Source organism: Crinia signifera, chromosome 3, assembly GCF_055691185.1.
Source record: "Crinia signifera chromosome 3, ASM5569118v1, whole genome shotgun sequence".
In the NCBI taxonomy this organism is placed as follows: Eukaryota; Metazoa; Chordata; class Amphibia; order Anura; family Myobatrachidae; genus Crinia; species Crinia signifera.
Window position 1 is genome coordinate 168,996,416 of NC_139219.1, and position 23,390 is coordinate 169,019,805.

A 23,390-nucleotide genomic window follows, 5' to 3' on the forward strand; every position below is an offset into this window, starting at 1 on the left:
ATCATCCTGTCAACCTGGGGTATACATAGTTTTTACGTGTACTTCCCTCTAATGTTATGCTATCCCCGCAACACCCCTTAGAATGTAAGATATATACGGTATGTATGTGTGTGTGTGTGTGTGTGTGTTCAATCTGTGCAGATCTCTCCCAATAGGGGAACTATCAGGCCAGCATTGAAGGCTGTCGGATCTAACAAAAATAAAGTCGGATCTGTTTTGTCAGAAACTGGTGTGGATTGTCCAATTCACTTCCATTTTCCGACAATTCGCCTAAATTTTTCACCAATTTCAGGACTTTTTAACACTAGGCTGTCGGTACATTGAATACCAACAGTCAAAATAGTGTCGGAAGCAGGCAAAAATATACGGGATTCCGACTGTTGGGATGTTCGGACAGTTTAAATCCCAGATTGAATACCCCTGATAATATCTTCCATATTCCACTGTCCAAGTCTTACAGAGTAGACCTCATTATTTTATGAAATTGTTTCAGCAATTTCTTCCTGTTTTTGGAAGGAAGATTTAAAAATGACCCGAAAAGATGCCGGTACTTTTTATTCCTTACCTCCATCTGCTGTGTAATTATATACACAACCTTGCATTCACTTGCTATCAGACACCTGAAGCCAAATTTACAAGTGTCATTCCACAAATAAACACTATTTTTTTTTAAATTAAATTGTACATTTCACAGGGGTATATTGTTCGGTTTTAGGTGTTTACGTTGGAGGTTATATTTTGAGATTTATTAAGGGCATAAAAATATTGAAAGTAAAATCAAATATAAAACAAAACTAAAAGCTTTTACATAAACAAATTCGAATTGAAAATCAGACACAAAATGAAACTACAAATATCCAAAATCGTAAACAAACAGCGGACAGGGAATTTTTATTATTTTTTTATAGCTTCTAGACCATATTCTATTCCTTAAACCTTCATTATGATGCTATAAAAATGATGGATGTTTTGCTGATGTTTTTTCAGGTGTGCAACTTATTGCTATGCATTGCACCGCACATGCGCCAAAGTCTAATAGCGATACCAACACTTAACTTTTTATGAGAGATTAACATTCAGGCAGAATTTTTGGGCATCAATGGGGGATTAGTGGCAAAAAGCAGGCATGCTGTGGACATTTTTGGGGCATGTCACTGGGTGTCCTTGCAAATGTGTACTCAAACAGCGTGCCCCAGCATCTCTGCTCAGGCTGCCATGCTGTGTGGCAGCTGATTTAATCAAGCTGGTGATTTTTGATGAATGTGGGCTGAGAATGTATACTCTGTTACTGTGCCCTTGGCTCTGCTAGGCACATCCTCAATGTGTGCAATTGCATGTGCATCTGCCATATTGCCTGTGACTATCAGATATTAATATGTGACGGCTCTATGACCGATCCAAATTACATGATTTTAAATGTTTTAGCAATTTTACAATAAATCAAGAAACCCATGAGGATTTGCCCACATCTAATTAAAAGGGATCCAAACATGTAACCTGGATTATGGGCCTCCTTCAGATGGATTTAGTGCAAATTTATTTATTTATTTACAGTTTCTTATATAGCGCAGCAGATTCCATTGCGCTTTACAATAGTAGACAGTGATAAAACAAACTGGGTAATAACAGACAGATTTGGGGGGGTTAGAGGGCCCTGCTGCAAGCTGACAATCTATAGGATTGCACATGAACAAGAGGGGTCCGCTCGTCTGTTGTGTTGACCTATGAAGTTGATCCACATGTTGAAGGAGTGAGTTGCTGTACCGCCCTGGATTTTTGGGGTTTTGTGGAAAGCAAGAAAGAGATTTGATGTGCATTAACCCTTTTAAGTGCCAACATCTGTGAGAGATGTGCAAAATATCAGTTAAAAATGCCAGCGTCGCCCACATTTGTTATATAAATTGAAATAAAAAATGTATAAAAAAAATTAAAAGATTATATTTCCTATATAAGGTAAACATTACAGGTCATTATGATGGATAAAAATGTTTGCTTGCCAATTTTTACACCTATTTTTACAAATTCACTTGTCACTCAAAGGGTTAAGACCAATCTTATTTCTTAAAATATATCATGTTTTATGTGTTCTAGAAGAGTGGATGGTCTTGAAGTAGGTATGAAATCTCATTGTCTAGAATGTGAAGAAAACTGGAGAGACCTGTATTTTCTAAAACTGAGATTGAAGTGTAATATTTGCATAGACATTGGTGCCTGAATCCAGTAAATAATATAAAGCAGTTGGGCTGCGTGACTATAATGTATAATATCATGTCTGTGCTCTGTTATAAATATCTCTGCTTTATATAGGCAGGTACTTGTTTCCTAGCACGGCGCCCACGATATTAAGTTGTATCGCATCGCATGCGGGCGTATGGCATACAATGCGATTTTAAATTGTATAAGTAAGCCCCTATACGATTTTTAATTGTATAAGCACCTAACGGGTGCTTAAAATGTTAAATGCACCCCCATGCCACCCCCAGTATTGCCGTTAACCAGAAGCGTGGTGAGCGCAGCGAGCCCACGATGGGCGAGCCACTGAGCCCGAAGCGTGGCGAGCGGACACGCATTACTACACATGTATTCTGCATCCGCTCGCCACGCTTCGGCTCGCTGCGCTCCCCACACTATATTAAATCAACTCCGCGCTGACGTGGATTGTGGGGGTATGAAAAGGTTGGAGGATGCGTACCGCCACACCCCTCGCGGGCTCGCTGCGCTTGCCACGCTTCGGGTTGGCATTGATAGTACGAGTGGCGTGGGGGTGCTTTTAACATTGTAAGCACCTATTACAGTGCTTATACAATTATTTATCTTATAGGGGGCACATTTAACATTGAAAACACCCATTAGGGTGCTTATACAATTTAAAATTGTATACGATTGTATATGCCATACAATTCGATGGTATACAATTTAAAATTGTATAACATCGGCTAACATCACATCACATACCATCGTATGCCTTATGGTATGCGATGGGCGCCGTGCTAGGAAACAAGTACCTATAAGCATCTTGTGAAAATGCTCTTCATTGTACTGTACAAGGTCATCTAGATTATCTTATTTTTTCCATAAGATGGACTTTTGCAGAAAAATGGTGACAGGGCATGCTGGGATGTGTAGTTACACAGCAGCTGGTGTGCCAGAGGTTTCCTACGTTATTAACACGTTGCTCTTTTATCACAGTCCTGGTTTGCAGGGTTTTTATATATTTTGCATTTAATGATTTTGTATAGAAATAATTCTCAATTGAGTTGCTTTTGTTTTTACTTACTGAAAACAAAAATCACAAAATGCCAGTAAGTAGTAAAAAGTTAATGGATGTTTTAGTTCTGATCTAATCGCTTTTCCTGGAGTGTAATAGATACACATGACAAGTGCCTTGTGCCAAACTGATTTGAGTGTGATCTACACTAACCGGCACTATAATGAGCTTTTGGGACCTGTAATGCTCAGTTAACCCCTTATCACACCTGGGTGTGAATGCACGCAATGCCTTTTGCATGACCGGCTTAAAGTTGAATGCCCTGTAGCATTTAATGCAGCATAAATGCTCATACATTGAAACTGTGCTGTTACTGATGGCCACCTGTTCCTATATGTTAATGTGTACCATAAGTTTTTAACCCCTTGAGTGCCAACTGAATTTTGCCAAAATTGCCAAGCAAACCTTTTTATTTATCATACTTATCTTTAATGTTTACCTTCGATACGAAATATAATCATTTTTTATTTAAATTTATATAACAAATTTGAGCAACACTGGCATTTTTAGCCAATATTTTGCACATCTCTCATAGATGTTGACACTCAAAGGCTTAATGTCCTACCTTCCAATATGACCCATCCCAGCAGGGTCAAAATGCTCCTGGACTTCACTCTTAAGGTATGCTTGCCATCACCTGTGGTGAAAACCTTTCTCATCTATTAACTAGTTCAACACAGGTGACATCAATGATAAATTAAGAGGGAATCCCAGGGACAGAGCATTTTGTTTCTCCTGGAATGGGACATGTTGGGAGATATTTAATGTACATCACTTTAGAATGCTATGCAGGTGAATGATCACTCCAGACTAGGGATGCCAATCTTGGGGCATTTTTTCAATCCTGGGATTGGCCTCCCTAATAAAAAAAACCATGACCCTGCCCCCCAAATGTCACTGCAAATGCCACCCCGCCTGCCGGCCCGCCGATCTTCCCCATCCCCCTGCCCTGCACTGTCACTTACAGAGGTAGTGTTGACAGGCAGCAGCAGGACCGACCATCCATCCATCTCCAGTGCCAGGGCGGGCGATAGCAGCACAGCCGGCATGTGGCTGGGCGTCTGGGTCCCTGACAGTGTGCTGCACTGACAGGCATGACGGCGGACAGGTTGCGCAGCATGGCGTGATGTCAGGGGTCACGCTGCGCAGCCTGGGCGCCGTCATGCCTATCATCACAGCACACTGCCCTAATCAGCAGAACCAACCGTCCACCGGGGGGGTCAGCAGCGGTCAGCCATGCAGCATCTGAGCCATTAGGTGCTCAGCGCTGCCCGACTTTAAGCACTGGGGTACTAATCCCGAAATCCCGGGATTGAAAGCTTCAATCCCGGGATTCAAATCCCGACCATTTTAGGCCAAAATCCCGGGATCCCGCCGATCCCAGGATTGGCCTCCCTACTCCAGACTCTCTAAAAAAAAAAATAATAATCACCAGTTTCTGTAGAGGGTGTTAAATGTTTAGGGTTTATTTGGTTTTGGTTCTTTTTTTTACCCATATATGCTCTGTGCATCCTGCCCACAGCATAAAAGGTAAATCATTTAATTTTTATTACATTCTCTGTTTAAATTGCTTTCAACAGTAAAAACTTATTTTGTAACTGATATTCAAATATGGGGCAGAACACGTGGTCCTGAAAGGGTTATGCTGATATAAATACCAATGCCATCAATAATGAGTACACTAAATAAGAAGTTTATTTACATCTGAATTTGACTGGGTCAGAGGAGCAGCTTTTGGGCCTTGACAATATAAGCTGTGCATATTTTACCCTCCCATCCAACCCCAAAACCAAACCATTTAAAAGATGAGAACTGAGTTTATTCAAAACATATTCTCACTATTTTTAAACAAGTATTGAGCTCCTACAGTTATGACAATAGGTACAAATTTATATAGTTATACATTGTCCCTAAACTGCATAGAGAACACCAATTTCACTTGGTCCTATGTCTTAGCTCATGCAGCTGGGTAAGAATGGCTTGTGATGTGTTGTCAGTGAGTTCAGGTGCTCTGCATCTGCTCGGGACCTGGAAAGTAATAATATGATGAGTCTAATGTATACAGTATGTCATCCGTTATTATTTGGAGAGCTGAAGTTCACACATTTAAGTGTTTTTTTTTTTATTGAAGAGAGTCCTTGATTCAGTTTAAAAAATGCTTCTTTGTAAAAAAAAAAAATATTTGTAAGCAATTACTGATGAAACTTTGTTTTCATATATTTTACAATTAAAGAAGCAATCCCCAAAAAAGGTGGTTGTTCATTGTATCGTTGTGGCAGCTGTAAAATAATGCTGATGTTTCTGCATCTTGCTACTAATAATCTAAGTCTGTAAATGCAAACTACCGTGGCAACCACAGTTGTATGACACATGATGTAGAGAGAAGTAAAGTCTAAGGGGTAAATTTACTTAAGCTGGCCACATGTCAGACCAACTTTCATCCAACCAGTTGGTTGGATGGAATAAAAATCTGGTACTGGATGGGAGCAAATGAGAGAGCAATTTGCTCACAAACCCAGGAAATTGGACAAAAACATTCAGTGACATTATTTAAATCAAACAGATACAACTACATTACTTTGTCTGAGTGACCGTTTTTGTCTGTTTCCAGATTTCTGGAGCAAATGACTGAATTACAAATTACATTTGCTCCCATCAAGATTTTTATTCCATCCCACCAACTAGTTGGATAAAAGTTGGTCTGATGTGTGGCCAGCATTAGATGGGAGTTCTATTGAAGATGGGATTTGCTATCAATCAGATTTTGTTATCTTCTAGAAGGTGTTAAATAAGTAGATTCTGGTTGGTTGCTATGGGCAACATCCATCTTCAATAGAACTCACATCTTAGTAAATTTACCCCTAAGAATGTAAAGTCTTCTTCCCCTGCGTGTGTGTCTTGGTAACAGTCCTATCTTGCTTCCTCCGGAGAGATTTAGAAAACTAGATAATGCTATGTAGAATGACAACTAACAGTTGTTGATCAGAGATATACTTAAAAGCGACTTAACATGTTTTAATGAGATTTCTTCTTTAATGTCAACATTCTTGCTGAAACCCTACTCTGGACTGTCTGCAGCTGCCAAGGGGCGAGTCCTATCAGAGGGAATACAGCATACTGTTTTTAACTATGATTTAAGAATATTTTACAATCTGCGTAATGTAATCAACAAATTTTCACTTCCCCCAGTTTTCACAACTGTAATGTAGAATTACACGTCTAAGTAAAGTGGAGTGTTCCCCAAAGCACCAATCCAGTTCTAGTTATTATTTACCAAAAATATTCTAGAAAATAAGTGACGTTCCATTTTAGTTCTAGTAAATCTACCCTGCAATCTTTATGAATCCATCCCATATTCTTCTAATATACAAATACATTATATTCGTTACTGATGTTTGCAAATGTATGTAACATAGTAGCTGAGGTTAAAAAAAGACATCCATAAAGTTACACTTTTTTTTTGGGGGGGGGCGGTCTGTTTAGAGTCTAACAGCTAACACTAAATACTACACAACCCAAAAATTGTTCCTAGTGTCAATGTCACATTTAACGTGCTGGAAACAGTAAAAAAACAAATGCCAGTTGGTAGGAATGTAAAACATGTATATCATAAACGATCACATTGATACTCACAGTTTTGGGTCTTTGGAGTCTCATCTGTCCCCGCGAAATAGCTTTGGCTTCAGGTGGTTGGCAGTCATTTAGGGAATCCCATACTACTTGATTAAAATGAAGAGGTTCTGCAGTCATGGATGAGACTACAATATGAAAATGTAAAAACAAGTGGACTTTACACAATTATAGTTACTGCTAGGACAGCATGGCACAGCTTTTAATGACTTGTCAGTAATGATGTGTACACACGGTGAGATTCACAGTAATGGCCTGATTTTGGCTAAATGCACTTAAAGGGGCATAAACACGGGGCTAGACTGCTTAGAAAAGGAGCATGGTCCGCTCTGTGTGTATACCCTGCAGCGATGGCGATGTGTGGTTCTTACACTGGCTTCCTAGATCGTGCAGGGCTTTGCCTATCAAAACAATAGCCCTGCCCAACACTATAGCTCAGCCCATTGCGGGTGTAATGCTGCAGTGCGTCTACAGGCACCATAGTCCAGATATAATTGCCTGCACAGTCTATTTAGCCATACGATACGGACGCCATGGAGCCATGCATCTGGACGACATGTGGCTGCACACGGTTTGATTTTCATTAAGTTGCTATGTGATTTTGACCGGGTGGCACCGTGTGTACACAGTGTTATTAAGCAAGCCCATATTCTATATGAAAGTTGTCACTTTTGTTTATGTATGAATAATTCCAAACTGACAAATGCTAAGCCTCATACATACTAGATGACTAGGGGCACTGTCTATATAGCAATTGTAATGTGCAACGGCATATGCTGTGCTATATAAGAAACTGTAAATAAAACTATATAAGTGGTTAAGCTAGACTAATGATACTGGGCCTTATTCAGACCTGTTGGCTAGGCTGCGTATACTCGCAGCCTAGCCAAAAGGTCAGCAACGCTAGAATGCGAGGGGGTGTGTACAAGAACACATCTCCTTGCATGAGGCCAAAGGGGAGAGAAATTATTCCATGGTCGCTGACCAATCGAATGATTTTTCTCCCCTTCTGCAATAAGTCAGTTTAAACTGATTTCTATTTCCACCACAGATTATAATCATATCACACATTACATCAGGCAGGACACGTTCTGTACATTATGCCAGCTAGAACATGTTATACAGAAAGGAGGGGGGGGCGGCAATAGAGTGTGTGACTGTGCGCGCGCACCTCCATCCCCACAGCAGCTATGTCTCAGTAACATTAACCTCAGCAGCCGTCTCCGAGGCTCGGTAGTACTGCAAAACAGGATAAGAGTAGGGCAGAGCATATGCAGGAAGGACTCTTTACAGAGCTGCCAATGGTGCAGATGACTATCACTATAATTCAGCGGTGGCCAACCCACGGCTCGCGAGCCACATGCGGGTCGCCCCCTTGTAATGTGCGGCTCCTGTGTAGAGATGTGCCCCAGTGCTGGGACAGACAGGGAGAAACAGAGCTGTGTCTGGGATGCAATAGAGCTGATGAAACCCCCCCCCCCCCCCCCCCCCCGCGGCCTCTCCCAACACCAGGTAGAGGCCTTTGGCCACCTACCCCCCATCCACCCTAGACCACCAGGTGTTGGGCACTAGGCCCGTGGGCACATTCAGGCCCTTCCGGCCTGTGGGCGCATTAGTCGGGCTCTCTTGGCCCGTGGCTCATTTGTTTTTTGGGCCCTCCTGGCCCCTCAGAGAATAGGTGGGCCCTTTTGTAAGGAAGCTGGGCCCTCCAGCATATGTGTTGCACTGTGGGGCATATATCTGGCACTGTGGGGCATATGTGTGGCACTGGGGGCATACCTAGCACTGTGGGGGGCATATCTGGCACTGGGGGCATCTGTCATGTAGCCACTCCCCCTTGTCATATGACCATGCCCCTGGCCACTCCCCTGACCACGATTTTAGGTGCGCGCATGATGTCGGCTCTTTGTCTTGACTGCCGATATTTTTCGGCTCTTTACCTCTGACCGGTTGGCCACCCCTGCTATAATTCGTCTTAGGGTGTGTACGGAGCTGTGCATCTGTACCAAAAAGGCGTGGTGTTCAAGGCAACACCTGACCCACCCTAGTTCTAAACCTGTAGAAGCCAGCTATGCCTAATGCTGCAACCACCATAGAATGGGAATATTCTCTTGTTGCATGTGTGACAATCCCTGCGCCATTAAAAGGGGTCAATTTCATTGGTACTTGTGAGTTATCCGGGCTGCCGATTTTTTGATTGTATGCCTTAAGTTAAGGCATACAATCAGATGCGATATCGCATCGCATGCGACCATCGGATGCGATGACCCGATTTTTCCATAGGAATCAATGTTAAAATTGACTGAGTCCATTTTAACATGGAATTCAATGGGAAATAGGGGTCCTTTTCATACCCCTACTATCCAAGTGGGCATGGAGTTGGATATAAACCTGTGGCGAGCCACCGAGCCCGAAGCGTGGCGAGCGGACGGTATTCTGTGTCCCCTTGCGGGGCTCGCTACGCTCGCCATGCTTCGGGCTCGGTGGCTCGCTACGCTCGCCACAGGTTTATATCCAACTCCATGCCCACTTGGATAGTAGGGGTATGAAAAGGACCCCTTTTTCCCATTGAATTCCATGTTAAAATGGACTCAGTCCATTTTAACATTGATTCCTATGGAAAAATCGGGTCATCGCATCGCATGCGATGCGCCCGATCCGACCCGATTTAGAAATCGGCAGCCCGGATAACTCACAAGTACCATTTCATTTACTCTCTTCTGCATGGAAGCTGTAGAAAGTATACGTTGCAATAGTAACTTTTTCTGACAACCGCTTAAAACCACAAAACTCTAAAGGAACATGGTCTATATTCATACTGATAATCAAACCAAAGTGAGCGTTTGCCCCTTGGGCAAGCAAGCATGTTAACGCGCCTCCCACACACACGCCGTGCAGGGTTGTGAACAGTTACCATCATATGATTTCTTCACCTCTGCCTGGTGCTTGCGGCCTCCGCGTGACCTAGGAGTCACTACGAGGCAGCTACACGGATCGACGGGAAATTGGGGAGTGCAAAGACCTCATCCGCCCACCCGAGCAGACAGAGGAACTCCTGCAATTGTTGTGGCCTGCTCAGTGTTTCTATGAGCGTGCCTAGTGGTTTATGGGCATGCCCATGAAATGCTGCAATCGCCTCGGTGAAGCATAACATAGCCAAAGGTGCTCGCAGCCAGGGCCATATTGGCTACTATGTGCGCACAGATCCAAACTTCAACAGGGTGAGAATTCAGACTTCCTGCGATCTGGCCTGAATAGGCCCCTGAATGACTACAGTCTGATTTGGCTATGAATTATATTGGGGTACAAGTGGCTCCATGAAACTGCAGTCTGTATAATAACTATATAGCACAACTTTGCAAGCCATAACAAGTGCCACCTTCATTCATCATTCAGGCATTTGAACAGATACATTGGATAGATTGGAGTGTTGCAATATCATGCCATACCTGCCGAAAGACTCCTGGCTCCACGTGACAGGAGTGTGGCTGAGGTCTTCCTTAGGCCTAAAAAAGAAAAGTACTGTGCTGTTAGATGTTGGTCACAAACCTTGATCTGAGGTAACATGAAATGCCTGGAAACCGCTGTATGGCACTACCCAGAATGACCCTCCCATGCTGATTCTTTACTGTACAGGGCTCAGGAGCTGGGATGACTGTGCTGTCTGAGCTATCCATTCTTATATTATATGCAATATAATAACAACAACCCAGGCTGTAGGCTTGGCCTAGGCATCCTTTCCACAAACCCAAACCCCTGAATAACTCAGCCAAAAATTGAAACGATGCCAGATTTTTGTGGAAAGCTTATCGCATAAAGTTTATTTTAGACCATGGTTTACCTCCGGGTGAGTTTCGCATAGAGGGGGCCATTTCCAAATCATACACCTGGGTCTGCAGCTCGTCCACACGCTGAAAAGCATCTAATTTTAAGTTGCGCTCCTGCAAGAGCTGAGATTTTACCTGCAATAGAAAGCCAAAAAGAATCAGATTTTTGCCCTTCCAAGAATTCTGCTAAACATGGTAGTAAAATGACAACATAACAATTCTGTGAGTGGGAATTAATATTTCTATCACTATTATTTATTTTAAGTAAACCCCCTGCCCTCCAATGTAAAAGTACACATTATTGTTCTTATTGGCCTAGAATATTAATATTATAATTAGGAAAAATCAGTCCAAACAATCTTGGGCACTCTTTGTTCCTGCTGCTGCTGAACCCAAATAGGAAAAATTCAATCTCAATATATTTCCACAAAATAGTCTAAATGATGCACATAAGGGGTGACCACAGCCCTGGAAAAATATGTTTGGAATTTTTTCTGTAGGATTTGCAGGATTAATCTTTCCAATGGGGACCTCCAAAAAATATGACTTTCACAAATTTCTTAAAAATAACACAGTCTCTTTATTAATAAAACAAAACCAGTAAAAATGAGAAAATATATCTAAAAAAGAGTTCTTTATTTAATAAAGATTTATAAGCTCACTGGACCTCCTGGGGACGTATTGTTCAACCTTTTAATCCATTGATGTTAAATGTTCCTATTTGGCAGGGCCACTGCCGCTTCCACACTAGTACAACTCCTCCTCAGGATGCCACTCTGCCACTGTGGCAACCCTTTAGGTTTTCCCTGTGTTAGGATTTTATGGTGGAGAAAAAGGAAGGAGTCCTTTGAGCTAGGCATACGGCTTGATGGTATCGCACGTACTGCCCTCCTGTCCCGGTCCTGCCTGCGCTCGCAATCTAGCGGGGTTCGCGGCAAAAGACGCTTAACAGCCCTGTTGCTCAGGGATGGAAGGACTCCACTCTCCGGCTTATGATCTCTTAATGCTGCCCAGGGCCGCTGATGTCACTTAAGCACGCATGTCGGCTCCGGCACTGTTCCCACGTGTCTGGTGGCTATTTTTCACAAGCTCCGGTCTCCAGCTGCTCACCAACGTCTTTCTCAAGGTGCAGCTGGAGGGCGTAGCTTCTAATTATTTATGCTTCCCCAAGAGATCCGGTTTGTCTGTTCCCGGGTAGTTTTTATACAATATACATAACTCTGGGCGCTCTTAAAAGGTGTACATATATCTAAAAAATCATGAAAAATATCACTAAATAGATAAACTTGCGTATGTCAAACTGTTTAAAAAAAAAAAACACATTACATTAGATGTTGAGATTTATCCATTAGGAAAAGGATGTAAGGATAACAATAAAAAGTCATTATGGATATTACATAAAAGAGAAATCAATTGAAAAAAGATGGAGGGTAGATCACAAAAACCACTTAAATTCAAATTCCCCAATTAACCCTTTGGGATGCAATGTGTCTAGCTCATAGATCCATCGCATTTCTGCGCGCGCCAGATCACTTTTTTATCTTTTTTTTCTCCAATTACCCTTACTGGACTCTATCATCTTAAAACTAACAATACTATTGGATGAGTACTTATGCTCAGTCTTAAAGTGGGCTGACATACAATGTGTTTCAACACCTTTTTTATGTTATTTAGGTGTTCTCTTAATCTTACTTTAAATTGTCAGCTTGTTCTGCCTACATACTGTTTATTACATGTACATTGGATCAAGTAAATAACATCATAGCTGTTACATGTGACAAAATGTTCAATTTTATATTCTCTCCTTGTCAGAGTGGATACAAATGTATCTATTTTGTTACCTTCTGCACATTTACATTGCTTGCAGCCAGCACACATTCTTCATCGGAAAAAACCCTTAGTTTTAACCCTTGTGTGCATGGCTGCTTTTGGTGCTGAGGCACTTTTTACTACCAAGTTAATATTGGGTGCCACTTTATCCGGGATAGATTCCTTTAGGATTGAATCTGCTTTTAATAAACCCCAATGCTTATTCAAAACTTTTTCTATTTTTTTGTAGTCACTATTATATGTTGTAATGTAAGCCATAATTCCATTTTCTTTTATTTATTAGGAGTGTTTCTCTTTTCACTTGATTTACCCCTACTAAAGCCTTCTGTAAGTCGGCTTCATCATAACCTTTTTCTAAAAACCTATTTTTCATTTTATCTGCCTTATCCTTGTACATTTCTTCCTGTGTTCAGTTTCTCTTAATCTTGCGAAACTAACTGCCTGGTATACCCTTTAACCACTGTGGGTGATGATTACTTTCTTTATTAATAAAAGAGTTACTATCAGTCGGCTTATAATATGTTTTTGTCAGGATATTATCCTCTTCAATATACACAGTCAGGTCCAAAAAATTTACACATTCCTCACTTGACACAAAAGTTTATATTATCCCCACATTATTCTCCTTTAAGATTTACTGAAAGTCTTGTAACATCTCCCTTCTGCCTCTCCATATCATGATGATGTCATCTATGTACCTCTGATAGAGGACGAGATTCGCCCCAGCTTCTGCCATACACAGGACTCCTCGCACACTTCCATAAATATGTTGGTGAAGCTGGGGGTGAATTTTGTCCCCTTCACTGTCCCAGCACACTGAAGAAAGAACGTATTATTAAAATAAAAATAATTGTTCTCTAAAATAAATTGTATACCTTCCAAAATAAAGGCTTTTACATTTTCTTAAAATTCTTCAATTTTCTCTTGTTAGGACCCCCTCCACTGCTGCTAAACCATCTTTATGTTGTATTATTGTATAAAGGGAGGATACATCTGCGGACACTAGAATGTCCCCCTTTTGGCACTTCACAGTATTTCATTTATTAATAATATCCATAGTATCCTTAAGGTAGGCTTTTCCCATATATATGTAATTGGTTGCAGATGTTTATCTATCATTTCTGATAAGTTGGAAGTCAAAGATCCCACCCCTTCTACTATTGGTCTCAGGGTTGGGTCCTTGTCATTTTTATGGATCATCGGCAATCCATATATGACAGGTAACACTGGATCTTCTATTTTTAAATAATCTTTTTCTTTATCTGTTAGTACTCCATTTTTATGGTATTTTTCGATTAAGGTATTTAGTTTTTTTATATCTTCTGTGTGATTTTTCTTAAGATTTTTATAGTATATATATAATCTTTTGTATCCAAAACGACCACTTCCCCCTTGTCTGAGGGCTTGATCGTTATGGATTCATTTTTCTTTAAACCTTCTAATGCTTCTTTTTCTGCTTTTGATATGCTAAATTTCTTATTCCTTTTTTTTTCTCTCCACACATTTCTTTCAAATCCTCTGTCACTAATTTTCCGTATGTCTCTACAAAACATCCCCGACTAAATATTGGGTTGAAATTTGATTTTTTTTTTTTCGAAAACCACTTTGTTCATTTGTTTCTAAATTTTGATTACACCCTGTGTCGAATTTTTGTGGAAAAAACTTTTGAATGCTAATTTCCTTAAGTGACATTGTACATCTACAAATAAATCAAACGATTTTGCAGAATTTGTCGGACAAAATTTCAAACCGTTACCTAAAATATTTCTCATTAAGTGTTAGCGTATGTGTGCTAATATTGTGAATTTTGATTTTTTTTTCCCCTCATTATGTGACATATATTTTTTCTTTTAATCTTTAATTCTTATTCTGTGATAATTATTTTCCCTGTTATTATAATCTGGGTTTCTTCTATATCAATATTGTGAATACTGACCACCTTCTCCCGTAATTAGAACGTGTTCTATATTCTATGCGATTGATTTCCATAACTATCCTCTCCTAATGCATCAAATCTATTTTGGGTGGGGGGTTTGTATGTTCTCCTTTCACTTATTGATCTCTGTCTTCTTGGAGTTAAGGTTTCCCTATCCCTCTCTCGCCCTTTCAGATAAATACAGTGAGTATTCCCTTATTCTTTTGTCTTTTTTTTTGTGAATTTTGTTGTTTCTTTTTAGATTTCTTCTCTTTCTTCCCTTTTGGTTTGCTAATATTATAATTAGTCTTCACTAGTCTGAATTGAATGTAATGTGGGCTGGTTTCTGTGGCTTTGCATGGCAAATAATGCTAACTGCTGGGCCAAGAAGTACTGTTACACACCATTATTAATTGATGATTCCATGGACCAGCTTGCCGGAGAACAGGCAGACCCTTAAGATTATAGGCTGTGTGCACATATGAGACCCATATCTATCAATTACATTGCTAATTACAACTCTCTAATTATTATAACTGTTTCTCCTAAATTTCACTGTTAAAACCTGTAGATGCTGGTCCACAAGTAATTGAATTAACCATTTGGCTTGCAACAATCCATATACTAGGAAATGTAGGTGCTACTTCTGATATTTAGGGGTTATTCTGGTTGACTTTTGCTGAGCGATGTGCTTCAGCAAGATCACTCAGTGCAGATGGGGTTGCAAAGCTGCCAGATTTACCGATATCAGGAATAACATCTAGACACATATAGGAAGTTCAATGGAAATCATGTACTGTACCTTAAATCACTTTGCACAAGTCTGAACTTGTGTATGCCCATATGAATAGTAAATTATCAACACAGAAAGTGCAGGTAAGATGTAACGTGCAGGGCCCTGAAGAAGCTAATCTGCGAAGCACGTGCCGGCTAGCCAGTTACATTTGTGGCTATTTTGTTAATAGCAATTCATTTCAGAGTACTACCTGATTATAGGAGAAGCCATCCTACAGTGCTAACCACATACATGTGGGTACTATTAGGGGTATACTGTGAAAACACTGCACACTGAAATACGGGAATTTGATTACTCAATTTGTTTTCATTAATTATCATACTGGTAATATGACACACCTATACTGCAACATAAAGTGAATCCCAGTGTGCCACCTGCCTGCCACCTTAATTTTAAACACCTGTATCATAATTTCTCCCTATTATAAGTTTTATGTTTGTCTTTAATATTTTGCAGTTTTTATCTGCTGTTTAATAAAAGTAAATTTTTAATTAAACATGGTTCACCCTTATAAAGGACATTACTTTCCCTTTGATCTGCTCTATGGGCCTTATTTTGATTCATTCTTTCTGACAAAATCCTTCTTAGATGGACAAAACCATGTGCACTGCAGGGGGGGCAGATGTAACACGTGCAGAGAGAATTAGATTTGGGTGAGTAATTTTGTTTCTGTGCAGGGAAAATACTGACTGCTTTATTTTTACACTGCAATATAGATCTCACTTTGAAGTAAAACCCCACCCAAATCTAATTCTCTCTGCACAAGTAACACCTGCCCCACCTGCAGTGCACATGGTTTTGCCCATCTAAGAAGGATTTTGTCAGAAAGAATGAACCAAAATAAGGCCCTATATCTTTTGATGTCCATCGTCGCACACCTCCAAAATGGAAGGAAAAAGCGTGTGGCCTACATCGTTCCCTCCTGCTCTCTAGACATGTCTCCTGGCTGTGGCTCTCCGTCCTCCGTCCAGCAATTCAGCGTGGTGTCGTATAGTAAGCGATCCAGCGGGTTCGTTGATGGTGAATGTGAGCAGTTTTGCCTGTGGCTTTGTGATTAAAAATTGTGTGGTAACCAGTCCACAGAGTGTCTATATTTGGTATGGGGCTTTATCATTCTGTACCGTGGATATTCATTGTTTCCCTCATTAAACTCCTTTTAATGTACCATGAAGTACCTTTTTCCTTCCATTTTCCAATAGAGTGCTACCTCTGTGGAATTCTCCTCCTGAGATTTTGAGAAAAAAAATCTATTGTAATGAAAAATGTGGGGGTCCTAATCAATATACACCAGTCCCGTGCAACTGGCATCCCTCCTCTCCTCCCTGAGTATTTCTTTCTGCACAAATTACATCTGCCCCCTCCCCCCCTACAGTGCACATGGTTTTGTCCATTTGAGAAGGAATTTCCCTTTGTGAGTGAACCAGAATAAGGGCCAATGTCACTTAAATGTTTGTGAATGTGTTGTATTTCCGCTTCTTTTCTTTTCCCAGTTTTGAGCAAATATGGAGGAATCTGACACCTGAAAAACTGTTGTATTTCCTGCCCTGCTGCTCAGGAATGAAGGGGGTTGTGGGAAGAATATTGCTAGGAGTAACTCCTGTGCACGAGAGTATTGCACAATGCAGCTAAAACCAGGAATCAGAAGAATATTTTATCACCATTACCTGCATACACCAGACTTATTGGAGAGGGCAAATTCTTCCTCCCCTGTCCTATTGGTCATGTCATCATACCAGAAGCTGCTTCCCTCTCGAGACAGCGGACCAGCATAAAAGCATGTCAAGTCTTAGATATTAGAACTACATCAAAGGCTTCTGCATTACCTGCTTTACTTCTTTTTTAACTTTAGTATGTTGCAGCTGACTCATTTTGGAGGCTCTTTCCGCTTCCTCCGCAAGTAAGCGCACTCTCTGCTCCTTTTCCTGTATGTCCCCCTGCAGCCTGTCCATGCTGGCAGATTTAATGCTATCAAGCTGCTGTCGGCTTCTAGATTCCTGCGAGTATCTGTGCTCAGACTCATGGAGTAGTTGTTTCTGTGAAGCAATAAATACAACTGTCAAAACTATCATAAAGTTGTGTTTTCTCCATACTTTACAGAATATCAGACTCTTTGGATGTATTTTCAATAATACCTTTGTAACTTTACCAAGGAATAAAAAACTCTAGAACATTTAAAATGAAATAGTAAATTAGCATCAACCACATCATTTAGATTGACATCTTCCTGCAGCACCATAGAAACTATTTCAGCTATGTTATACTGCTTTCACATTGCAAACCTTCTTCAGACCCGGTATTGTAAACTTTTTTCGAAACGGGTCTGAGCCAGTTAAACACCATTCACACTGCATGCTCTAAATGGTATATTACCGTTTGAATACCGTTTATGTACCTTTCAGATTCAACCTGTTTCACCCATAGAAAGTCATACAAGACCGCAAATAAGGGCAGGGGTCCGGGTGTAATCCCTGGGGAAGTGCAGCTCCAACAAGTGGGGGGATTCGGGTTCCTAGCGGCAGATTCTGTGCGCCCCTCTTCTGCCCAGTGTCCTGAGCCAGCTGCTGGCAGGGAGAGAGGGGGATTCCGCACTGACCGAACTCGCAGCAGGCCAGTAAATACCCTGGAGTCAGCGGTGAGCGCCCCCAGGTAGCAGCAAGCCTCCTCTGGCCCCACTCGAGTGTATGTCAGAGTTGCTCCCAGCCAAAGGGGCTGTGACCAGGGGGAGCTGGGATCAGATGATGCAGCAGGGTAGAGACGAGACCTTGGTCCAGGGGTTATGATCCGGGCTTCAGGGGGCAGGCACTCCTCCAGTCTCCCCAGTGCCAAACAGCGTGAGGTCCCTTTGGGAAATGTGAAGTGAGCGGCGGGGTTCCTGTGACGGGAACTAGTTCCCATCCGCCACAGGGATCCGCCGCTCACTTCTATGCTATGCTAATTGGAAAGCTTAAGCCCCACCCCAGGCTCACAGACCCACGAGTTATGACATTTAGGAGTGCAGCCTAATGACTGACACCGTCCTGTCCCCGATGGTACAAGCAAGCTGCAAGGTCTTCAACTTTATAGAAATTAATAGAATACAATTGTGACATTTCCCTCCAAAACTAAGCAGCCATGTAAAAATCTCACATATTTGGGAAGGTATTAAGAGGTCTATAGCAAAAATGTGACAGTTACAGACTTCCATGGCTGAGATGAGAGTCCAGCTCTACAGCATCTGTACTTTTTGCTGGACGTTATTCCAGCACCATTATTTCCAGGAAGGAGGGTGGTGAGGGATCCCAGGATTCCGACAAAAGTGATTGGCCATGCAATGTCGTCTCCAATGGAATGATCAATACAACATATATTGTATTGTTACATTTAATCTTTAGATAATGTTTAGCGATCACTTTCTGTCAGCTGATTCTTTTCAGAATAATTTCGGGGCTTGTTATGGTCTATGTGCTTCTTCTGTCAGACTTTCAGGTATTTACTGATATCATTTCTGTAACACCTGCTGTACTTCCTAGGGAACTTAGCAGGCCCCACATAAATAGTTTTATCTGGAAAGTGTTACAGAAAAGGGATAATGGCACATAGACCAGGCTATTCTGTTATGTATTGGACAAAGAAATAGACAATTATACTAAAATAGACCAGGCTGTTAAGAAGCAGATAATAGTGGTATTTCTAGTAAAGAAGTAGGGTCGGCTTAGTCCATTGTCCCTGCAATGCATTTCAGGGAACTCCCTAATAACACACAATACAGTATATAACACATGGGGGCAGATGTATTATAGATGCACTTATCACGCCGCTATAACACTTCCTGCTTCGCCTCATTACCAATGTATTAACTTCTTGTTTGCTGAAGTTGGGGAGTGAAAACTCCACCCTCCGTCAATGTGCCCTTGACCCACTGTCTCTGCCTGCCCGGCTGGCTCTTCTAGGGATGTGTGAGATCTCCTGCGCAGCCCGGATCCAGAAACAGGCATAGTGCATTGGGTATAGGGCACTGTGGGTATAGGGCACTGTGGGTATAGGGCATTGCCACCCTGCAACTGTCGAAATTAATAGCAGTATGGATGGTGTAATGGTTAGCATTACTGCCTCACAGCACTGAGGTCATGGGTTTGATTCCCACCATGGTCCTAACTGTGCGGAGTTTGTATATTCTCCCCGTACCTGTGTGGGTTTCCTCCGGGTACTCTGGTTTCCTCCCGCAATCCAAAAATATACTGGTAGGTCAATTGGCTTCCAAAAAAATTAACCCTAGAATGTCTGTGTGCGCGTGTACATGTGGTAGGGAATATAGATTGTGAGCTCCACTGCGGCAGGGACTGATGAGCTATTTCAGCCCCACTTTGGCAACAAACTATTTCCGTCCCCCTTGGCAAGGAGCAATTTCAGCCCCTGGCATCGAGCATGAAGTTCCTAGGAATGAGCATGTAGGTAAGTAGCACTTATGTGTCAAATGTGTAATGTGCATTACGGTTTGTTACATAGTATGTAATGGGCATTATGGTTTATTATATAGTATGTAATGGGCATCATTCATCCTCCGACCATTTCATTCCCCTACTATCCACGTCGGTGTGGAGTTGAGAATATAAAGTGTGGCAAGCGCAGCGAGGCCCGCGAGGGGACGCGTATAACTTCACAGGTATACGCGTGCGCTCGCCACGCTTCGGGCTCGGTGGCTTGCTGCGCTCGCCACACTTTATATTCTCAACTCCATGCCAACGTGGATAGTAGGGGAATGAAAAAATCGGAGGACGCGCACCGCCGCCCCTCGCGGGCTCGCTGCGCTCGCCACGCTTCGGGTTCACGTCAATTGTGGGGTGACAACGGGGACATATATAATGTGAAATGGGTCATATTGGCCCATTTCACATTTTTTACTATGTGAGATGGACTTAATCAAGTCCATCTCATCTTGTGCCATTATAATGGCACAAGACCGACGCGATGCTCCCGATTTCAATGTTAAAAAATAATTTAACATTGAAGCCTATGGCAAAATCGCGGGCATCGCGTCGGGGCCAATGTTAATGATCGCGACCGACGCGATTTTCCCTTTGCCGGCAAAATGGACCTGATTTCAAAGGAAATCGGGTCCATCGCAGGCATCGTGTACCTTAACTTAAAGGTACACGATGCCCGCGATTGTGGCCGTGCTAGGAAACAAGTACCCCATTTTCTTGCAATGTTCTAAAATATATATACTAGTAAGCCAGCTAGATGGCAGTGTGTTGGTGACACACAAATACTAGACATATACACACACACACACACACACACACTAGTAAGCCCGCTCGAAGCAAAAGCTTCAAACATCTAGTATGCTGCCCTCTGTGTTTGGGCATGTGTGAGAAAGAGATGTAGTTAAACTCTTTGCCAGCAGATGGCAGTGTTTCAGAGACTGACTGACACTAGACATAGATATATACATTATATAAAATATAATAATTCTCTTTCTGGCACAGGCAACACAAATTTTAGTTAGAGCTTTGGGAGTTTCTTAATGTTACAATTTTGTTTCGATTTTTTTTCACACGACTCTTCGGGATTACAAGAACATGAAACATCAGTGCAAGTAGCAAGTAAAGCTGGAAGACTAAGTCGCATACCTGTCTGATCAGTTGCTCATTCACTTTGCTGACCTCAGCCTGTGTTCTGGTCAGCGCTGCTGTTGCAACCATGAGCTGTTGGCGTAATAAGACCACCTGTTGCTCTACTGTCAGCTGTAGCTTCACGCCTTCCTTTTTGTTCTGAGCAGCATCCTGATCATTACAATATGACAAAATGAAACCGTAGAACAGATTAGAACAGAAATCTTGAAACAGGGTCTCAATTATACCTGTATAAACGGGATGCGGTCATTTGGTCTACTGCATTATGGTCGACAGTCATTAGGTCGAATCCATTAGGTCGACATGCTAAAAGGTCGACATGACTCTAGGTCGACATGGGAAAATGTCGACATGATTCTAGTTCGAAAGGTCATTAGTTCGACAGGTCATTAGTTCGACAAGGTCATTAGTTCGACATTGTCTATGTCGACATTCACAAGGTCGACATGGAGTTTTTCACTGTTTTTTGAGCCAACATGTGCCGACAGGCGGTATTTCATGCCCTACCATCCACTAGGGCGTGGTGGGAGAATAAAATAGTGTGCCGAGCGTAGCGAGGCACCGTGCCCGACGCATAGCGAGCGCAGCGAGCGATGCGAGGGGATGCAGTGCACTTTAAACTGTGTCCATGTCGACTGTGTTGACATTCAGGTAAAAAAACAGTAAAAAACCCCATGTCGACCTTGTGAATGTCGACATAGACAATGTCGAACTAATGACCTTGTCGAACTAATGACCTGTCGAACTAATGACCTTTCGACCTAGAATCATGTCGACCTTTTCCCATGTCGACCTAGAGTCATGTCGACCTTTTAGCATGTCGACCTGATGGATTCGACCTAATGACTTTCGACCATAATGCAATAGACCAAATGATCCCAACCCGTATAAACAATGACTGTTGTTTTTCGACATAGATTGTCCCAAAGGAGGTTTGAAAGTGTATAGGTGGCTTACAAAAGGAAAAGAGGCAGACATAGGTGTACTGTAGCCAACTACGACTTTGTCTCATTTATTGTAGACCAAAGAACCTGGTTAAGAATCTTTACAGAAAAATGTAAATAATCAATGATCTCATTTTAGAAAATCAGGATAAAGTTACTGCTTGGTCAGAGACCATCACAACAGTATATTTGCATACAGCAATTTTTACACAGATCTGGAAAGGGGAATAAAGCAGTGAATGGTAACATTCTTGCAAGTGTATTAATTTCCTTGCTTAGTTTTCTAGATGAGATGATTACAAGATGAGAAAATGAAAGTAACAACGGGTCCTCTGGCATAGTTGCCTACTCACTCCCTGAAATGGGAGCAATCTCCCTGCCTCCCTGAAGAGTCTAGAAATCTCCCTGATTTCTCCTAACCCACCTTATGCAGCTGTTACCTTTTTTTGGGAACAAAGAAATCCGAGATATATATACAATCAGATTGGATTTGCACATGGAACTTATTACATAGGCATCACAATTATTATCACGTATGTTGTGCTGAGAGAGAAGAAACTAAATATCACAGCAAATAATCGCAAACAATCCAATATTGCGATCACTGGCTCTTACTTGTTGCTCTGATAAATTTAGTTCTTGAACAGTAGATACCCTTTCATATGCAAGGTTAAATGTTCCCCACTCCCCCTCTCTTTTCCCCCTTCCCCCCTCTGTTCTTTCTTTTTCTGTGTTTCCCCAATGCTATTATTTTGCTGTTTGTTCGCTGAACTAACAAAAAAAAAAACCAGTGTTACTCATAGCAGTATATTTTATTTATATGCATTATACCATGTTGTTTGTTTATACCAAATTGATTGTTCAGATATCTGCCTCATTCAACTGTATTGTCTGCCACTGCAAAAATAAAGAGTTTAAAAAAAAAAATCCAATATTGCAGGCAGCACTGTTATCATCAATACTTGCTACATTTCCCAAAGTGTATAGTTACTAATGTTATCTAGAAATATCTCGCAACAAGCATTTAAGCACATATATGCCCATATATGGAACTAGCCATGCCCTTTGGGTGGAGCATCTACTGCCAACTATAATCTTCCGGAAACTAGATTTCAAAAGTAGGCTGCATAAAATGTGACAACTGTACAGAAAAGACTGTTTGCTTTACCCCCATCCTGGTATATAAAGCCAGTGGTGTAGCTAGGTTCCATGGTGCCCGGAGCAAGGGCATATTTCGCCCCCCCCCCCCTGATTTGTAGTAGGTGGGACCCTTGCGCGGTGAATAGGGGGCGCGGCCTAACATACCACACACCATAATGCCCATTGCGAACTTTGTAATACCCATTACACATAAAGCCACATGCCGTAATTACATAATATATAACAAACCATACTGTCCGTTACATACTATATAACAAACCAGAAAATGGAGGCAGTCCTTCCCTCGATTGTCTGTGTCTGGCGTGATGCAGGTGAGGTTGTCTGTATTCACCCACCCAGCCTGTCTGGCAGGCACTGTGTGGGTGGCAGCACGTCCCCCCATGCTGGCCCTGTCCTCTTTGGGTCTC

General features: G+C 41.7%; 1 protein-coding gene across 1 annotated transcript in view; it reads right to left on the minus strand.

The window, feature by feature from the left end:
* Positions 1–4,867: 4,867 nt before the first annotated feature.
* The window catches only part of LOC146062941 (uncharacterized), a 178,428-nt gene continuing 159,905 nt past the window's right edge, over positions 4,868–23,390 (minus strand). Inside the window, exons 43-48 of the mRNA XM_083174951.1 lie at positions 20,876–21,028; positions 17,090–17,299; positions 10,740–10,860; positions 10,348–10,404; positions 6,902–7,026; positions 4,868–5,296 (exon numbers count right to left, since the gene is read on the minus strand). Of these exons, the coding sequence (XP_083031077.1) occupies positions 5,204–5,296; positions 6,902–7,026; positions 10,348–10,404; positions 10,740–10,860; positions 17,090–17,299; positions 20,876–21,028 (759 nt within the window). The 3' untranslated portion in view covers positions 4,868–5,203. The remainder of the gene's footprint in view (positions 5,297–6,901; positions 7,027–10,347; positions 10,405–10,739; positions 10,861–17,089; positions 17,300–20,875; positions 21,029–23,390) is intronic.